Raw genomic sequence first — 18,034 nt, 5'->3', positions numbered from 1 at the left:
ATAGATCAATTTTGCGAGTACTTCGAAACTGTACACAAGATTTCTGGAATGAATGTTCAAAAATATTGTTTCTATTTTTATTTAGATTTACTTTTAGATCTCTTTTTAATTGTAATATTTCCCCTGTGACATACATTGCAAAAAGGTTTACCAGTCCATTTTGTTTTCATTCAGTTTGTCTTGCAGCACAACAAAACGACATTTTTATTTGTACTTAAAATACAATTTAAGAAAACATTACATTTATTTAGCAGACGCTTTTATCCAAAGGCAGAGTTAGGAAGTCCGTGGAGTATCTGGGGTTAAGGGCCTTACTCAAGGGCCCAGCGGTGAAATCCCTACGCCGGGCATGGGTTTTGAACCAGCGTCCTTCCCTAATACCGATCGTATTCAATGATACTGTGCGTCACGTATTTTCAGCGTTGTGTCTGGAGACGCAGTTATTCGGTGACGGTCCTTCACTCGGCTCCGACCCACTGGACCGGGAACTCCATGATATGACTAGAGACGGGTGGTAGTCCGCAGCCTAGGAAATAAAAATTGGATTAAATAATTGTATCTTTGTACAGTATTTCACTTTAAAATGAGACTTTTGTTTGTGGACATAGTACACGGAAATGTTAGAACGGTTCTTCTATCCATGTTCTCACTTTTCTGACAGATATGTGCAGCAATTTCCGCGATCTTTAAGTCTTTTCTAATACGATATTGATTATTTACGCATATAAAAGGAATAAGTACCCATATAAAATCCAAGCATGTCACGCCAAGTCCAACTTCTTCTGTGTTTCTGCCAGCTTATCCTGTAGTCTTTTCTTTCTCCAGTCTAGGAACTTTCTTCTAATTTTGTTCGCTTGCCAACCAGCAAGGAATCCTGATGCAAACGAAATGAGTATTGCAACATGTAGAGTTCTTTCTGACACATAAGCCATGTTCACCTTTAGCTACATGCAATCAGTTTCTATACCAGGGCCTGAGAAGCGTAAAACTACAGCCACGTGACTTTATGGCTGTCGTACAATCCGCTGTTACAGGAAGCGTCAAGGTTCATACTTCACAAGCTGTAAAAGCGATTCAATTTTTCCGTTTCATAAATGCATTACATCCATAAACTGGTCGAAGACTGAGTATACAAATGTGAAATCTGCAGGTACGTTCGAATAACTGCTCTGTATGTTACATGTGTGCCTATTTCTCAAAATAGAGCAAAATGAGATATGCGAAGAGAAGCATTCCAATATACCTGTAGTCATACTTGTGCAAATTGCAAATAAAGAATCATTTAACTTCAAAGGATAACTAAAATGTTCATATTATCAGTTATGAAATGTGTATGAGCTGATATATTAGATTAATTACACTGAAATATAATAATAATAACATTTGGTTTCGTTCATCCATTCATTTCTCAATTCATCAGTACCGTTGTGCCGGTAACATCTCATAGTTCAAAGTTCAATGTGTAATCTTTACCTCCAAAGGCTTATGGCTCTGCAACACATCCACCATATTTCCATTGCAGGTTCTGCACAGTTTAGATTCAGGTCATTGTGGATGGAAAAGTATATAGGGCTACACATCTGCACCTAAAATCCAACGTGCACAAGGGGCATTCCTGCATATCGTATGTATCTGCATCAGCGGCACATCAACATGGTCAGAGCCCCCAAGGCATCAGTCTGGGTTACCCCATACATTAAACTGCACCTGATTTTTGTGTGTTCCATTTCTTAACATTGCAGAGTGTAGTTTTCATAGTCTATTCCCCAGTATCAACAGCGTTATAAGGATCCAAGACATAATAATTTCACCAAAATCATTTTTCCTTTATCATAAATTTGACCTGAGCTATTTTATACCATATCAAAGAAGACCAGCAGCCTATTTATTGTGCAGTCATAGTGCATTCCCCTAAAGAAACCTCAAAATTAGTATTGTTTAAGGGAAAGAGAAAACAACTGTACAAAGAACTACATCTACCAGATGAATCCTTTCCATCTCAGCTTAGAATGTGCACGGATGCTATAACAGAGGTTGCGAGACCCAAGATCACCTCAGGGCCAAAAGCATCTTATAAACACAAAATCATTTTGCTCTATCTTGTTCATCTTGTACATGCTACAATATGGTACTGATTGGGTTTTATCACTGTACGGAGCTGAGATGCTGTTGTACCCATAACTTGTATTCATAACCAGACTTTTCCACTGAGAATGTCACAAAAATTAGTGGGTCAAATATATTTCTACTGCTCGAAAGTCTGGTATTAAATACAGTGCTCAATACACTACTGTGATTTTTTTTCCCTTTTTTTTAGCTCACAAAAATAACACTCCATTGAGGCCACCTCATCTAATTAATGTAGTGGACATGTAAAACAAATATGCTGGCGGTAGCTGCCTCAAGCCACACTGCTTCCCTATCACACTGGATACACTGAGCCATGGCTCTAAAATGTCCGTGCTTTTTAAAGTAGGGTCGCAGTGATCTAGAATCAAGAAGCATAGGATGTCTCCATGACATTCTTTACTTTATATTATTTTATGTTGCATTGCATAAACGACTTTAGAAAAAAAATTTAATACAGCAATATTAAACAAGTAATACTAACAACGTAGTGCAAACAAAATGTGATATATTTATTTATTCATGTGTAATGTCTAGAATCTACTGCATTAATAGTAATTAGTAATAGTAATAGTAATAGTAATCCTTATCTGAAGGTGTGGTACCTTCTGATTGGAAGCACGCCTTCATAACGCCTATTTTCAAAAAAGGGGATAGAAGTAATTTGTCTAACTATAGGCCAATCAGTCTAACTTGTATAACTGGTAAAGTTATGGAGGCTTTAATCAAAGAGAAAATGATAGATTACCTGGACTCCAATAACATTTTGCGGGATAGCCAGCATGGATTTAGGAGAGGTAGATCCTGTTTAACAAATCTGTTGGAGTTTTTTGAGGAAGCTACTCAGGAAGTTGATGATAAGAAGGCCTATGATGTCATCTACTTAGATTTCCAAAAGGCTTTTGATGTTGTCCCCCACAAGAGGCTCCTACTTAAACTCAAAGCGACTGGTATTTTAGGTACCGTAGCGACCTGGATTGATAACTGGTTAACAGATAGGAAACAGCGAGTAGTTATAAGAGGCACAATGTCACAGTGGGCTTGCGTTCATAGTGGGGTACCGCAGGGTTCGATTTTAGGACCACTATTGTTCCTAATTTACATAAATGATATGGATACCAATATATACAGTAAACTGGTGAAATTTGCAGATGACACCAAGGTGGGTGGTGTAGCAGATACTGAATTAGTGGCTCAGCAGCTACAGCGGGATCTTGATTTAATTAGTGACTGGGCCGATACCTGGCAGATGAAATTTAACGTCGATAAATGTAAGGTACTCCATCTAGGGAGCAGAAATATAAAGTACAGGTATTTCATGGGTGTCACTGAAATAAAGGTAGCTGATCATGAGAAAGACCTTGGTGTGTATGTTGATGCTTCCATGTCCCATTCTCGCCAGTGTGGGGAAGCAATAAAAAAGGCCAATAGGATGTTGGGGTATATCTCCAGGTGTGTGGAGTTTAAGTCAAGGGAGGTAATGCTAAGATTATACAATTCCTTGGTGAGACCTCACCTAGAATATTGTGTGCAGGTTTGGTCACCATATCTTAAAAAGGACATTGTGGCCTTAGAAAAGGTGCAGCGTAGGGCCACAAAAATGATTCCTGGTCTTAGAGGAATGTCATACGAGGAACTTGAGCTAAATCTGTTCAGTCTCAAGCAAAGGAGATTGAGGGGGGACATGATCCAGGTATATAAGATTCTAACAGGTTTGGATGCTGTTCAACCAAATAGTTATTTCAGCATTAGTTTAAATACACGAACTCGTGGCCATAGGTGGAAATTAGCGGGAGAACATTTCAAGCTGGATTTAAGGAAGCACTTCTTTACGCAGCGTGTAGTCAGAGTATGGAATAGCCTTCCTGATAATGTAGTGCAAGCTGAATCCTTGGGTTCCTTTAAATCAGAGCTAGATAAGATTTTAACGACTCTGAGCTATTAGTTTAGTTCTCCCCAAGCGAGCTTGATGGGCCGAATGGCCTCCTCTCGTTTGTAAAGTTCTTATGTTCTTATGTTCTTAATTACATTAATTAATGCAGTGTCGTTTGAGGTTGGGGGAGTGTATTTGAATTAGCGGGCTTGTAAGGATTAGAAAGCAGGATGGGGTATTAATTTCATAATGCTGATAAGTTAAATCATTGTATTTTCTTCCTTCTTGTTAGTTCAACTTTTTAAAGGTATTTAATCACACAACCGCTTATTTGTATTGCTGGGCTGAATCATAAAGAAATAGAAGACGATAGTATATGACACGTTAAATACAGGATAAGGGAATAGTTTCATAAAGATCCTACCTGAAATCAAAATTTCCCTTTTTTAAGTTTCATACAAACCTAAAGAATAAACTCGGAGGATGATGCTTGAAAATGTTTTACTGAGTTTTGACTGATAATTATAAGTGGTCTGTCGTACACAAAGTAGGATTCGTATGTGAAAGCAAGAGTCATAATAGTGAGCCTAAATAAATTCTCCACGTTTCACACTTTTAATGTCGCACGCGGTTTCAGCAAAGTGTCACATAAGGTCTGTCAGTGGATGAAGTCTGGGAAGTGCGACCGAATAATTATTCTAATACACCAATTGTCAATTCATGTTTTGAAAATGCAATGGTCATGGAAACAGATAAGAGGGAACGGGATGTGGTCACTAAACCCAGAAGGGCCTACTGATATGGACGGAAATAAAAACCGTTTCACGTTGATCATGACATGATCCTCAGCTTTTCATTTTGATGAACTTGATGTCCAATTAAATATGTCTGCCTTGATTCTAAAACTGCAGCTAAACATTTTGAAGGCAGGAGAGATAGTGTAGCCTTCCTATACAATTTAAAAGTAGAAACACAAATACTCTAATTTTACCATTAAATAATATATATAACCCGTTGTGTATTAAAATAATTGTATTATTTTATTAAATGACCATTGAATTAAATAAATCCTTTACACAGTAATGAAGAATTGTTTAGTGCAAAAATGAAATTAATTCAAGTTGCTACGCAACGAACATCCATAGTCGCGCAGGATCGCGGTGCATCGTGGGAATATCCGAGTGATGCTGATTCAGGAGGAGAGGAGGAGACCGAAGAGGATGGAAAATGGTGCAGCAGGAAACGAGATAAAAACTGCAATGACCCTGCAATGAAATAATGCGCCTCTCCAAAGAATCTAAACCCGAAATCTTTATCCGGCGACCAAAGAACAGGTCAGGATTATAACAGTCTTCTTCCTAATACTGTCACCTCGGCGATGGTATGCACTCAGTTAGCCATTTGCTAAAGAGCATTTAGCCATTCGCTTGTGTATTGGCACCTTGTCAGTGTTATTGCTGTGTATTAGCTAGCTAACATTAGTAGCAAACGCCCATCGGAGACACTGTGCCTTGTGGGTGTGTTTTTGGTACGGCAGCTCCTATGTACGTTATGATATGTTTCTTTCGCGGGTTGAGAATCAATGACTGATTATATATTTAACTTAATAAATGTTACACTGTTACTATAATTATAATGAATAATTGACAGCTATGCATCATGATGAAGGCTTTATAAGACACTCATTGTCGGCTCATGTTGGGAATTGTAGTCTTTGGAGCTTAGAAATTTAGAGTCACGTGTATGTTTCGAACGCCATTTCCCAAAATGCCATATTCGCGTATCCTAAGAGTTTTTTTTGTACTGATTGTCTGAGAATTGTCCCAATGGCTGACCATATAAGCCATTTTGAAGGTTGGTTGAGATGTCCGAGCTGCTCATTGGTTCACATTTGCAAAGGGCGGGTCCAGCTCATTAGGTGGATGCAGTTGCTTTGGAAACCAATGCCCTCGTGCGCCGCCTGTCGTGAGAAAGATGTAGAGGACTGGGCGCGTGAAAATCCGGAGGCTGAACTGCAGTGCGGACAAAAAAATGTAACAGAGGAAAGGGAAATCAGGATTGAGCCGGAATCATCTGGTGTGAAATATTAATTAAACAGTTTTTATTTGGACTTATTTGCCTTTTATCAATTTGTCGTCCCTAAGTTAAACGAAAGCTGAATGAACGGTCATAGTTACCAAAAATTATGTGAAATTTGTTAATGCACCAGCTCCCGCCTCGACTTTTCTGCCGTCGTGAACCTTGCGCTCTAATTTATTTAAAAGTAAAATTGACCCTGAATATGCTTGGCTCGGTTGTAGGAACGAATACGAATTTGGACATTGTAGTCATTTTTATTAACTAAATTATAGCCGGCGCAGGTTTGCCGAACACCGAAATTTTCTTCCAGGGTTTGCAGGATAAATAAAGACGAGGAGATGCCGTGCCGGCCTGCAGAAATCCCGCATAAATCCATCAGAAACCTGTGTGAATAAAGCCAGGTGTCCGCGTGTCCGGGGAACTGCGGCGCCGATGCTCCGGGGTGGAAAGGAGCGGAATAGGGCGACATCACTGTGTAGCGGCTTTCGTTGGTCCTTCATCGTGGAAGGAAGATAAAAATAAAAACAGAGTCTGCAGTGTTTGGAAACACGAAGTCCCAGATGAAGGTTACGAAAAGAAGACGGAAAGGAATGGCCGTCTACCTTAGTCTGTGTGCCAGGTAAACGAGCAGCGCCCATGTGGCGATGCGCGCTACTCGGTGCTTATGTAACATCTCCGTGCTTATTTATTACCATTAACTAAGTTGAACTGGCCCGGGGCATCTTTCGTGTTATCTGAACGGTTAGTGCTAACCTTTTCACGTGCATCGGACGCTATCTTTTTCCTCAGTTTATAATATTCATTAAAATCTGAAACAGGGACCGTTCGTATAAATTCGTACTATCGGACAAGACAGGCTTGCGGCTAATGTTTTCGGTGTTGGGGAACTAAGCACTGGGACACTTTAATACGAAACACTGTGAACGATAATTTACGATAACTTGTCATGGTGATGATAATAATGTTATAATGGAGCAATATGTTTGCAGATTCCCCAGGGTCTGATCAGGATTCTGTTCCAAATGTATTTAAGGAACTATATTATGCATTCTTGTAATTTCACTAGATACCCGACCCTTTCGAAAAAGAGATGCCATGTGTCATTTTATTATTATTATTATTATTATTATTATTGCTGTTGTTGTTGTTACTACCCTGAATTTAAGCTTCTAAATGAAATGTTAAGACTGAGATATTGAACCGAATTTCTTTTCTTTAGGAAATCACAAAATTCAGAATGCTTATTGTATGTGTTTTATGGGGAGAGTCCGTCACTGACTAATACGCTTAGCAATCAGTATCTGTATCCGCACGGGTCATAGACCGTCAGCCTCCTGCTTCTGTGCGTATGAGCTTGGAGACTGAGCAAGGGGTGTGTTTAAATGCTGAATGCTGTCTTGTCTTTCACCTTAAAAAAATCAATGATGCCTTACTCCATTCCTGTGAATTATTCTTGTGTCCTTAAGCCATTAAAAGTGTTATGCAGGACCTATCACTATAATATAGAAGCCATACTTGCATGCCAATATAGAAAAAAATGTTGGAAATTGAGGCCAACATTAATGCTGCAATTGGTTTTTGAGGAAATTTGCTAAAAGGACCAGGAAATCAACTTGGTTAAGTTCATAAGAGATTTTCTAAGATCTCCACCTTTAGGACCTCATGGACTTTGAATGGACAGTCTTGAAGAAGCTTTGCTGTATCTTCAATTAAACCCAAAAAGTCTGATTACTGAGTACAAGTAGTTCACTAAAATAATATTTAACACCTAGCTTGATTAATGTTTATCATTTTTGCTTCTCTTACAATTGACCTGAGAATAAGAAAACGTCTGTGTGGTGGTGTAGTTTGATCAATTACCAAAGGGCTGACATTTAACAAATTGGAGTGTCTGTGGTTTAGAAAAGATCCTTCTTAATAACAAATCATTTTTAGAAAAAACGTTTTTGCCCTCAAGTTGTGGTAATATTACTTGACACAATATTAGTTAAGTAATGCTTTATGGTAATTGAATGAAACACTTCATAGAGCTGAACTGTCCAGTTTGATTATATTCAGCAGTTACAATGAATGAAATTTTTTCTATTTCTCGACTTGTAGGCTGACAGAGGAGGGTTTTGGAATCGACTAAACTGGGAAACCAGTGCCTAGGATTATAAGAACCGACTAATAATAATTTTTAATATGGTGAGAGGTTTACATGTTCTTAGAGCTTCTGGAAATGCGGCTGCCGTTTTGCACACAAATCCACTCAAAATGGCTTCTGTGGCATCCTTCCCAGGATTCTGGGAAATGTATTTCTTTGCCTAATCAATAAGGAAATCGGAATGCAGCTACTCTTTGCTTTTTGCGCAACCAAGCCTCCCCCTCTAATTTTGTGATTGTTTCAAAAGGATTTCCCATGAGATTGCATTTTATCTGACATCACTCATGTGAGTCTGTCCTGGGAAGATTACCCACCTTCCTCTCCTCGCACGTTTGCGTAAAAGATCTTTTTGAGAAGTGACCCCTTTAACTAGTAGGCTTAACAACCTAAGAGTCACTGCTCTCATCTCATTGGCTGAAACCATCTGCTTTACTGAGAGGGTATGAAATGTATGACATCACAGCATGCCGCTAGAGGCGCATATGACTATAGAAACTTGCCATGTCTGGATAATGTCTTGCAGATGAAAAAAACTGGTCATTACAGTGATTATGGATGTTTTCCAATATTTTGAAGTGCCACTACTTCATTAAATGCGGTCGCCAGATGGTTATGAATGCGTTTGGTGCTTATGCAAACAGAATATTTCTAAAACCACGAGTTGTCTTTTGTGTTTTACTAGAGAGTGAGCATTTGTAGTTGGGAAAAAAATCGTACTTGTATAGTTATTATTTTGTTACAGCTGAGCGATTTAATAAAATTAGGGAGAGGGAGATCATCTTGTAAAATGCTTTTGAAATGCTCTCCATCTGAGCGATGGCAAAAAGTACTCAATCGATGACCTTATATGTATGATTTGCTGGTGCGTCCAGCTCCTTGCACTCTGAGCTTGTCGCTCCTGGAATTACATCCCTGACCAGGCTCTTCTGATTTCAGCTGGTGGCTTTAATGCATGTATCACATCACGACTGCTTTCTGCCATAGCCGAGTGCCTTTTTTTGTGGGATGGGGGGTGGTGGTTTGGAATACACCCAGTATACCTGTTTTCAGCAGAAGTCTTTTTAAAGATGTTCAGGTAAGAAAGTGGTCGTGAACCTTCCCTGGGTTTAGGTGATTAAAACCAGAAACCTGCCTTAAAAATATGCACGTCACACACCTGTGTGACGTCCAGTATTTTCTGAGGATGCAGAGCTGTGCTGAAAGACTCGCAGGAAATGCAGTATGAGGAAATGCAGTGCACTGCTGGAAAGGTTCCTGCTAACTCACACTGGTGCACTCGCTCTCTCTCACTCTCTCTCTCTCTATCTATCTATCTATCTATCTCTCTATCTATTTCTCTTGCTTTCGCTCTCAGTTCGTCTCTCCAGTGCATTTTTGATGCAGATTTAATAACAAGCGTGCATACTGAGCTGAACAGTATTGCTGGCTATGGATACTGGCATGGTTTAGGCTCCTGATAAGGACTCTTCCCCCCTCTACCAGCTGTGCATGGTTAACCTGGGTGCTGCATGCAGATGGTCTGCTCTCTGTCCTAACCTCACTTCCTTCCATCCCTGTTTTTTAGCTTGAAAAGTGTACGTATGAATATCGGCTTTAAAGTCAATAATGCCCAAAAGGTCAGATGCGCTGCTTCGTTACTCAGTGAATAATGGACACAGACCTTGCACTCTGAAAACACTCTAGCGGATGTGTTCATTTTCTTCAGTGATGCACAAGTAATGTATAAAATATGAGAGAACAATGCTTTACAGTGTAATTTGACCAGTGATCTGTAGTGAGTAGTATCCCTCTGCAGGCTTGCACAGTGCCGTACGGTAAGTGTAGTTAATCAGGAGTGAACCGTGCACCTAAACAAGAGATCATTGTGAACGCACGCATAAAATCTTGTGTAAAATCACAGCTGTGTCGTGTTTCTTTGCTTCCAGGTTTGTTTATTAAGCTGCGGTGCGGCTTCAAGTGCTCGGACTGACATACATGTTATTCCCGGGAATAACAGTCTGTGAGAAACAATGATGAAGTAATTTTGTAAGATGGAGAGGGAGGCAGTGTGGGCGCGAGTGCGCCGTGCGCCTTCCAGCAGTGCCCCATTGCTGAGCTGTGTCCTTCGCCCCACAGATAAATGGCTCATTTAAGCTGGGAGCTAGCCGAGTCCTCGCCAGCTGGCAGATGCAGTGCCTAGCATCAGCTATCCAGGACGACGCAAACATGAACGGGGCCGGGGAGCAGGCTGACATCCTGCCTCCCAACTGCATGGTCAAGGACCGATGGAAAGTGGTGAGTGATGGACAACCCCTCCCCCATCCTATAACTGGGCTTCACAGCTGCTACAGTCCTAGCTGGTCCCTTCAGCTGCATCTACATTTCTGAATCTTTTAAACGCAGTTTAAAGATTCAGTTTAAAGATTAAAGTTTAAACTCTCAATCTCAGTTTTCCTCGTCAAAGTTAATGCAGATTCAGTAGCGGTGGGGGTGGGCGGGGGAGTTGGTTATGGAAACATTTTACTGCCTGTAGCCTCCTTGTGCTGGAAAATGTCTGGGTGAGGATTACTAAGCAGATTGAGTTTCAGAAAAACAGGTTTGAATGGATGGAGTTTTGAGCTGTCCTGGTTTAGATGATTCTTCAACTGTCTTGTAAATGGGCCAATTTCATGTGCAATTTTTCAAATAATAAAAAAAAAAATACTTACAGAAGATGGTTGGGCATGACAAGTCCTGACATGTCAAAAGCATGAAACTGGTCCTCCTGAGCAGATCTGCTGCAAACATACCAGTAAATGTCCTTGACATTGTGGCAGGCCTGAAAGGAGGAGCACTGGGATCTTTCTCTCACTCACACACATGGTCCTCCGCAGTGAGTTAGTGCAGCACAACCTTGAAGTGTCCTTTCATGTTCTTTAATGGGTGCTACTGAATGTGTAGGCTGCTGGTCTTATGAAGCTTTGGGGAACGTTTGATAGCACAGGCTTGGGGATATACAGTACACCTGCGGTAGCTCTCGTCTCAGGATCAACTGTGGCCAAGTAGTCGAATTCACTGTGTGAGTAAGGGTTTTGTGGGAATCTCCTGAAATGGGCGTAACTGACTAGTTTGTTGGTCTTTCATAAAATGTTATTCATCAGTGTACAACTGTAATGTTCTTGACGACCTCTTCAAAGCAGTAGAGCATCTGTGAAATGTTTCCGATCGATACATCCATCTTCTGTAACTGCTTAATCCGGTGCTGGTCCATGGTGAACTTGGAGCTGGGAAGCACAGGCGGGGTGCATCCTGGACAGGATGGAACGTGCACATGATTTAGAAGCACTGGTTCACCAAGCTCGTTTGTCTTTGGACTGCGGAAGGAACACGGGGTACCCGGAGTTCCCCCATACCAGTCAGAGAGCAGCCATTTTCCACATAGATGCCCACACATACACATGCTCTTTCCTTCTGTCTGAGTTCTTTCTGGTGATAGAAGTCAAAGCAGCAGTTAATAAGTCTGAGTTTCCGCCCTTGAAGGTCTTCATGAACCTTTTTTTTTTTTTTTTTTGTGGGTAGTCATGGCTGACCTGCTCTTTGCATTTACAGTCAGTCTCACACGGCTGGTCGCCCCCATCCGGCATGCCTATCACTCACTGGCGCGCTGATGGAGGTGTGTACAGGATGTCCTCTGCCAGTCGCCGTGGCTACAGCACCGGTCGTAATGTTGATATGTGTGGGAGTGTACACGATGGCGCCATCTCGGCAGGCATTAACGCCAAAGTCGCTGGCCTGGAGCTGGCCGTGTCCATGCCCGAATGATCACTAACGGCTCCTGTGTGTCTCACCTTGCTGTCCTGACAAAGGTGCAGAGGACCAGGCCAAATGGCAGCCCAGAGGTCCTCTTTGAGCACGGCACAAATAATGGTTGTGTATGGTTTGCTAAAACGGGACAGTAGTTAATTTTCTTCTCATTGTTTCTGGTATAGACTACTCTGTCTTCACTTCGTGGCTTAAAATTGCCTGGTGCAAGGTGAAGCTCCTGATGTACACTGGTGTTTGATTTTTTTGTACATTGGTGGAATCAAGACTCATTTTCCTTTTAATAATTCGGGGCCGTATGTCATGAATTTGCTAGGAAGCCCAAGTGCGCTGGATAGGAAATAAACAGATACAATAAAAATCTTGAGGGATGGTGCAGAGGTGCCTGCTAAATGCGGGGGTCCCAGGTGCCTGTTCATTTATTTATTTATTTTCCTCGTTTTTGCCACGCCCAGCTGAAGAAAATTGGAGGCGGCGGCTTCGGGGAGATCTACGAGGCCCTCGACCTGCTGACGAAAGAGAACGTGGCACTGAAGGTGGAGTCGGCTCAGCAACCCAAACAGGTTCTCAAGATGGAGGTCGCCGTCCTGAAGAAACTGCAAGGTAGGGTTGCTGGGCACCGGGGTGGCCTCTTGGGGGCGCTGCAGTGACGGGCGCCCTAACTCTGGCCGGCTCGCTTGTGTTAATCCAGACTTTGAAACGTAGCCATATGAGTGGCTATTTGCTTGTTGCTCATGCCCATGTCTGCTGCGCGGGTCGAGTTCGACAACGAGAATAAGACATTAAATATTTATGAAGTTACTGGCTTTCAGCCCTTTTTTATAAGAGCAGTGAACCAGTCGGTTTTGTGTTATGGAAAATTCTTGCTTTTGTGGTAGTAATAGCCAATTCTGTGTTTTTGTCTTGAGTATACCAGTGTGTCAGTGTCGCATGATTTGTGATCTAACAGCTTAATGTATCAACTCTTTGCGTGATGTTCGGTATAAAGGCGTAAATGAACAAAATACAAGTGTAGGCTGACCGTATCGCCATCTGTTATTCCAGTGCCAGGGATATTTGTTAACTATAATGACTTCACTCGTCATCAGAGTAGAAAGGGTATAGTACTGAGATGGTTAGAGTGCCGTCAGTGTCTGCTGGGTCCACCTCTTGGACCATGAGTTGAGACCTTGTTACTTTAAGCGAGCGTGCCATCTCTCCGTCAACCAGTGCTTGACGTTGGTCAGGGATTTGCAGAAGGTGGAGGAGCAGTGCTACCGATCGCTCCCTAGAGATTTGGTCGCCATGGGGAATCATGGATCCTCCAAGTGCTCCGTCAGCTTGGTGCAGTGGTGAAGGGCTTGTGACCCTTGGCCACTATGAGGTTCTCACCACCCATGGCTGATCAGGTGTCTGGAAGCTCGTCATGAATAACGCTTCATGATCGGTATGGCAATATGCATTTTTCCAGAAGATTTGTATTGTGTTGCTTTTTTATACTAGGTAATTTCCAGTTTTTTTCCATTAATACAGCTGGTTGCTTCACTGGAACACATTTTTCGAGGGTACAACGTCCACGTCCTTAGCCATTACGCCACCTGCTGCCTTTTTTGGGCACGGAAGCTCTCTCGCTAAAAGTAAAGACACAATTTGTCCAAAGCATGCGCTAATGCTTCGTCAATGTTAACAGAGCTCCATCTGTGCAGTGTTTAAATGCAGTCCCCTTGCTGCAGTGCTGCTGGTTTACATATTGGTCTGATTATATTGGAACAAAGAGAGCCAAGCTCTCCCCTGTCCAGCTAAAACCCACATCCATGACATTATTACCAGTCTACCAGGAGCAGAGGGCATGGAAGTCTGAACCGCAAAACCTAAAGGATCGTTAGGCCAATGCATCCTGCTCGTGAGTTCCGTTAGGCACCTCTGCCATCCTGTGGCTATGTCAAAGTTGAGCTTGCAGGCTGTTCATTAGTGATAAACGCTAATTTGAAGTACTGTAGCACAGTGCGACTGTAAAAACCTTGTGCTCTGATTGGTCACCTTGCCCTGCACATTCCGGGCCCTGGCTTGCAATCTGCAGATGGATGTTTGCAGGTAGGTGGGCAGTAAGGATTGTGACCTCACCATGTCACAGAAGTAAGGGCTGGAATTCCGGCGAAGCATTTCAGGCAGATTAGAGAAGAGTGGTTACTGTGGTGAGAGTTGGCAAATACATTGGGCCTTGAGACTATTCAGACTGTTAACATGCACATCAAGGTATATAACACAATAAGGAAAACTGGAAAAGCGTAGTAGGGTCCCTTTAAGCACAAGGGGACGATTGATGGAAAGTGCTGTTTTAGGGATGCGGACCTCGAGTTATAATACCTGAATCAGCTGGATGAGAGGGTTTCGGAGTGGCCTCCTGTGGACGTGTGATAGCTACGGGCACTTTAAAGGTTGATGATGATGGTGATGGTTATCTGCACACATACCCCCCGCTGCCTCATTTGCTCTGGTGTCCTTCATCCAAGCGTTTCAACGTGCCTTGACAGCACTGTGTAACAGCGAATGTGTAAGTCTCTCATGGGCTGTTGTAGTTGGGCAAGGATATGGCCTGGGCCCCTTAGTCTTTTAGTGGATAGGTTGGTGGAGGATTGGATCCAGGCTCCTCTTCTCATTTTTTGTGTTTTTTTTTTTTTTTTTTTAAAGGAAAAAATCACGTGTGTAAGTTCATCGGCTGTGGAAGAAATGAGAAGTTCAACTACGTGGTGATGCAGCTGCAGGTAGGTGCTGCGGTTATTCTCCAGCCTGCTGTGAGCTTGCCGCTTATTCCCTAATATCCAAGAGGCACCACTTGCGTTGGTTAAAATTTCAAGTGGCTGTAGTTAATGGTAGAGAGGATTCTAGGGAAATAGAGTCTACAGGGAGAGTCTTAGGGGAGAAATCACTTTGCTGGTGTCAGGGCTAACGTTTGCATTGGTTGCGCTGGTGCATGTTTCTGTTGCATTTTTTTCTCTTTCGTTGCACCACCGCAAAATATAGGAGCAGCCAAATTTTTCACGACACAGGGTATGATATGGTGTTAAATAGTTGAGGCATGGCCACCAAATGGGGATGCGGGGGGGAGGGGGGGGGGGTCTGAAGGCTGTTTATTGACATGGAGCTGAGAAAGCATCACTGTGGGGGCGGGTTTCTGCACCAGATCACCAAATCACACGACACGGAGACTGCGGAATGATCCGGAGCCTGAATTGGGCAGACAGTGGTAGCTCTGACAGTAAGGCTTGTGGGCAAACAAATGCGAAGCTTCCGTTTTGGTGGGAGAGGGACAGCAAGGAGCTGGCGGTGAAGACATTTAGGTCTGGTGTAATGGGGGCTGGGCATCACAGTTAGTGTCAAAACATAGCAGCTCACTGATGTATAATGACACCAGAATGAGGAACGGACAGAGCAGGTTTAATGCACATGTGTAATAACATTTCAGACCACTAACACACCCTCCCAGGCCAGCGCCCCCTCCCACCCCCACCTTCCACCCCCCAGCTCCCCGAGTATTCTCTGATAATTTCATTCCGTTGGCATAATACCACAAGCGTCTGCAATCCATCTTATAAACCCACTTTAAAAATTATCATCATGCCTCATGCCCATCGATCGGCTCCCTGCTCGTATACTTGATGCCAACGATTCTGCGGAAATAAACCGGCCGTCTTGGGGAAGTCCTGCACAGTGTTAGTGCCGCGCTGTTCCTGACGCCGTGGGCACGTGCTTGTGGGTGTGGTGATTAGCTGATACTGGGGAGTGGCAGGCCGATAAGGATTCCATGAGTGTGTGGTAATATGCGAGTGCTGCTTCTCACAAGTGAAGGGTAAAGTATTCCTAGGAAAAATTGTGCAATACAGTGATTTTATATATAATAATAATAATAAGAAGAAATATAATTATGTGATATATAATAATGATATATAATACCTACAAATCAGTGGAATCAGAAAACAAGTAAGAAATCAGAAAACTGATAATATTAATAATTATAGGAACATCGTGGGGCGGCATGGTGGTGCAGTGGTTAGCACTGGGGGCGGCATGGTGGTGCAGTGGTTAGCACTGTTGCCTCACACCTCTGGGGCCCGGATTGCATGTGTCAGCATGTTCTCCGGGTACTCTGGTTTCCCCCCACAGTCCAAAGACATGCTGAGGCTAATTGGAGTTGCTAAATTGCCTGTGTGAGTGAATGGTGTGTGAGTGTACCCTGTGATGGGCTGGCCCCCCATCCTGGGTTGTTCCCTGCCTCGTGCCCATAAGCTCCAGACCCCCCCACGACCCAGTAGGATAAGCAGTTTGGAAAAATACGCCATAATTTTTGTGTTTCAATAAGTCAAATATTTAAAGCAAATATAGCAAATTATATCTTTAAAAAAAAAAAAAAAAGATGATCTCTTAGTGATACCCCCATGCAAAAGCAAGCTGTTCATATTTTAAATAGTTTGTATATAACATTTTTAACATTTCGCGCTTTAGATTTTTGCCTTGCTTTTGAACCGGAATGACAGTACATTGAATGTATGTCAGTTTATTGACGGCATGACTTACTGGATGCAGATCTGCACGTTACGGCACATGACTGAGGTGTGAGGCAAGCTGCGTGATTTTCTTTTTGCGCATGTTGTCTGGCGTAGCTCTGGTCTAAGGAATGAATCCTGCAGAATGTTTCTAATGCAGGGTTTTTGTCTCCATGGTAATAAGTAATTAGTTCAGGTTTGTTTGACTGGTGCACTTATATCAAAAGCAATTGTTGAATTTCTAGGGTATTAGTGGGCTGGGTTTAAATGAGCAGTTGTGTGTTAAAGGACCTACATAATAACTCATTATGAAGACATTTTTGGTCTTCAGATCCGTTTTGTGTAACTGTGAGGAAGAATTAAATCTTTGTAAGCTGTTGTGGGTGGCATTTCTCTGCATTGTCAGTTTATTTTGACCCGATGGTGAAGCAGGTTTATCCATCCATCCATCCATTTTCCAAACCGCTTATCCTATTGGGTCGCGGGGGGTCCGGAGCCTATCCCGGAAACAATGGGCACGAGGCAGGGAACAACCCAGGATGGGGGGCCAGCCCATCGCAGGGCACACTCACACACCATTCACTCACACATGCACACCTACGGGCAATTCAGCAACTCCAATTAGCCTCAGCATATTTTTGGACTGTGGGGGGAAACCGGAGTACCCGGAGGAAACCCCACGACGACACGGGGAGAACATGCAAACTCCGCACACATGTGACCCAGGCGGAGACTCGAACCCAGGTCCCAGCGGTGTGAGGCGACAGTGCTAACCACTGCACCACCATGCCGCCCCGAAGCAGGTTTAAACCGGGCTTTTTTGGCCAAGCATCACAAGTCCCACTCAGGTTTTCCATGTGTTTTCCAAACACCAGTGTCACTGTATAATGTAAAAAAAAAAAATCCGTTTCTGTATGCGTCAATCTTCATTTAATTGCGGTACAAAATTTTTTGCCACGTGCTTCAAATTGTACGTGCGTTAGTGACATTAGCCATCTATGAAGAGGAACAGGCAGGTGAACAGAACTCACAGTGAAGACCACATCTCTCTGATTGGTTCAGCTCAGCCATTGGCCAATCAGTGCCAGACAGGCTCCATGTTCTGCACGGTAATGGCGGGTTCCTTACGGATCTCATTTTCTTTTCTGCCGCAGGGAAGAAACCTGGCCGACTTGAGAAGAAGCCAGCCACGGGGAACCTTCACCATAAGCACAACACTGCGTCTCGGAAAGCAGATCCTGGAATCGATAGAAGCCATTCACTCCGTTGGGTTCCTGCACCGGGACATCAAACCTGTACGTTCTCCAGTCAGAGCTGCACACTGCCGCACCTTTCATTTTCAAACGGGAGGATTTTTTTGCCAACTTAGCTGGCGTACTTCCTCGGTGATCAGGACTACCCGTGGAGCACTAGTGCAGAATAATCGTGAATCTGAAATGCTTGTCATGTTTTTGCAGTGAAATTTTAGCTCCATGTCAGGCTCAGTTCAAAAGCCTATGATGAAAA

At 42.8% G+C, this 18,034-nt stretch overlaps 2 protein-coding genes across 3 annotated transcripts in view; one reads left to right on the top strand and one right to left on the bottom strand.

Moving 5' to 3' along the window:
- Window positions 1-63: 63 nt before the first annotated feature.
- Window positions 64-1,000, bottom strand: LOC125738455 (mitoregulin-like). Its single transcript, XM_049007395.1, has 2 exons — window positions 742-1,000; window positions 64-526 (listed from the first exon to the last, which is right to left on the bottom strand). The coding sequence occupies exon 1, from the start codon at window positions 930-932 to the stop codon at window positions 762-764; it is 171 nt and encodes a 56-aa protein (XP_048863352.1). The 5' UTR covers window positions 933-1,000; the 3' UTR covers window positions 64-526; window positions 742-761.
- A 4,195-nt stretch (window positions 1,001-5,195) lies between these two features.
- ttbk1b (tau tubulin kinase 1b) overlaps window positions 5,196-18,034 on the top strand; it is a 37,159-nt gene continuing 24,320 nt past the window's right edge. Inside the window, exons 1-6 of one of the 2 annotated variants that reach the window (XM_049009161.1) lie at window positions 6,061-6,076; window positions 6,390-6,698; window positions 10,341-10,499; window positions 12,461-12,608; window positions 14,676-14,749; window positions 17,683-17,823. In XM_049009161.1, the coding sequence (XP_048865118.1) occupies window positions 10,392-10,499; window positions 12,461-12,608; window positions 14,676-14,749; window positions 17,683-17,823 (471 nt within the window). In that variant the 5' untranslated portion in view covers window positions 6,061-6,076; window positions 6,390-6,698; window positions 10,341-10,391. Of the gene's footprint in view, window positions 5,335-6,060; window positions 6,077-6,389; window positions 6,699-10,340; window positions 10,500-12,460; window positions 12,609-14,675; window positions 14,750-17,682; window positions 17,824-18,034 lie in introns of those variants that run through there. The other variant, XM_049009160.1, reaches the window with a different exon arrangement.

Source organism: Brienomyrus brachyistius, chromosome 3 (assembly GCF_023856365.1).
Source record: "Brienomyrus brachyistius isolate T26 chromosome 3, BBRACH_0.4, whole genome shotgun sequence".
Taxonomy (NCBI): domain Eukaryota; kingdom Metazoa; phylum Chordata; class Actinopteri; order Osteoglossiformes; family Mormyridae; genus Brienomyrus; species Brienomyrus brachyistius.
Note: the sequence above shows the minus strand (reverse complement) of the source record. Positions and strands in the feature narration are given on the sequence as shown.

Coding starts and splice junctions, on each gene's coding strand:
- LOC125738455 (XM_049007395.1), bottom strand. CDS start 932: ATGGCTTATGTGTCAGAAAGAACTCTACATGTTGCAATACTCATTTCG.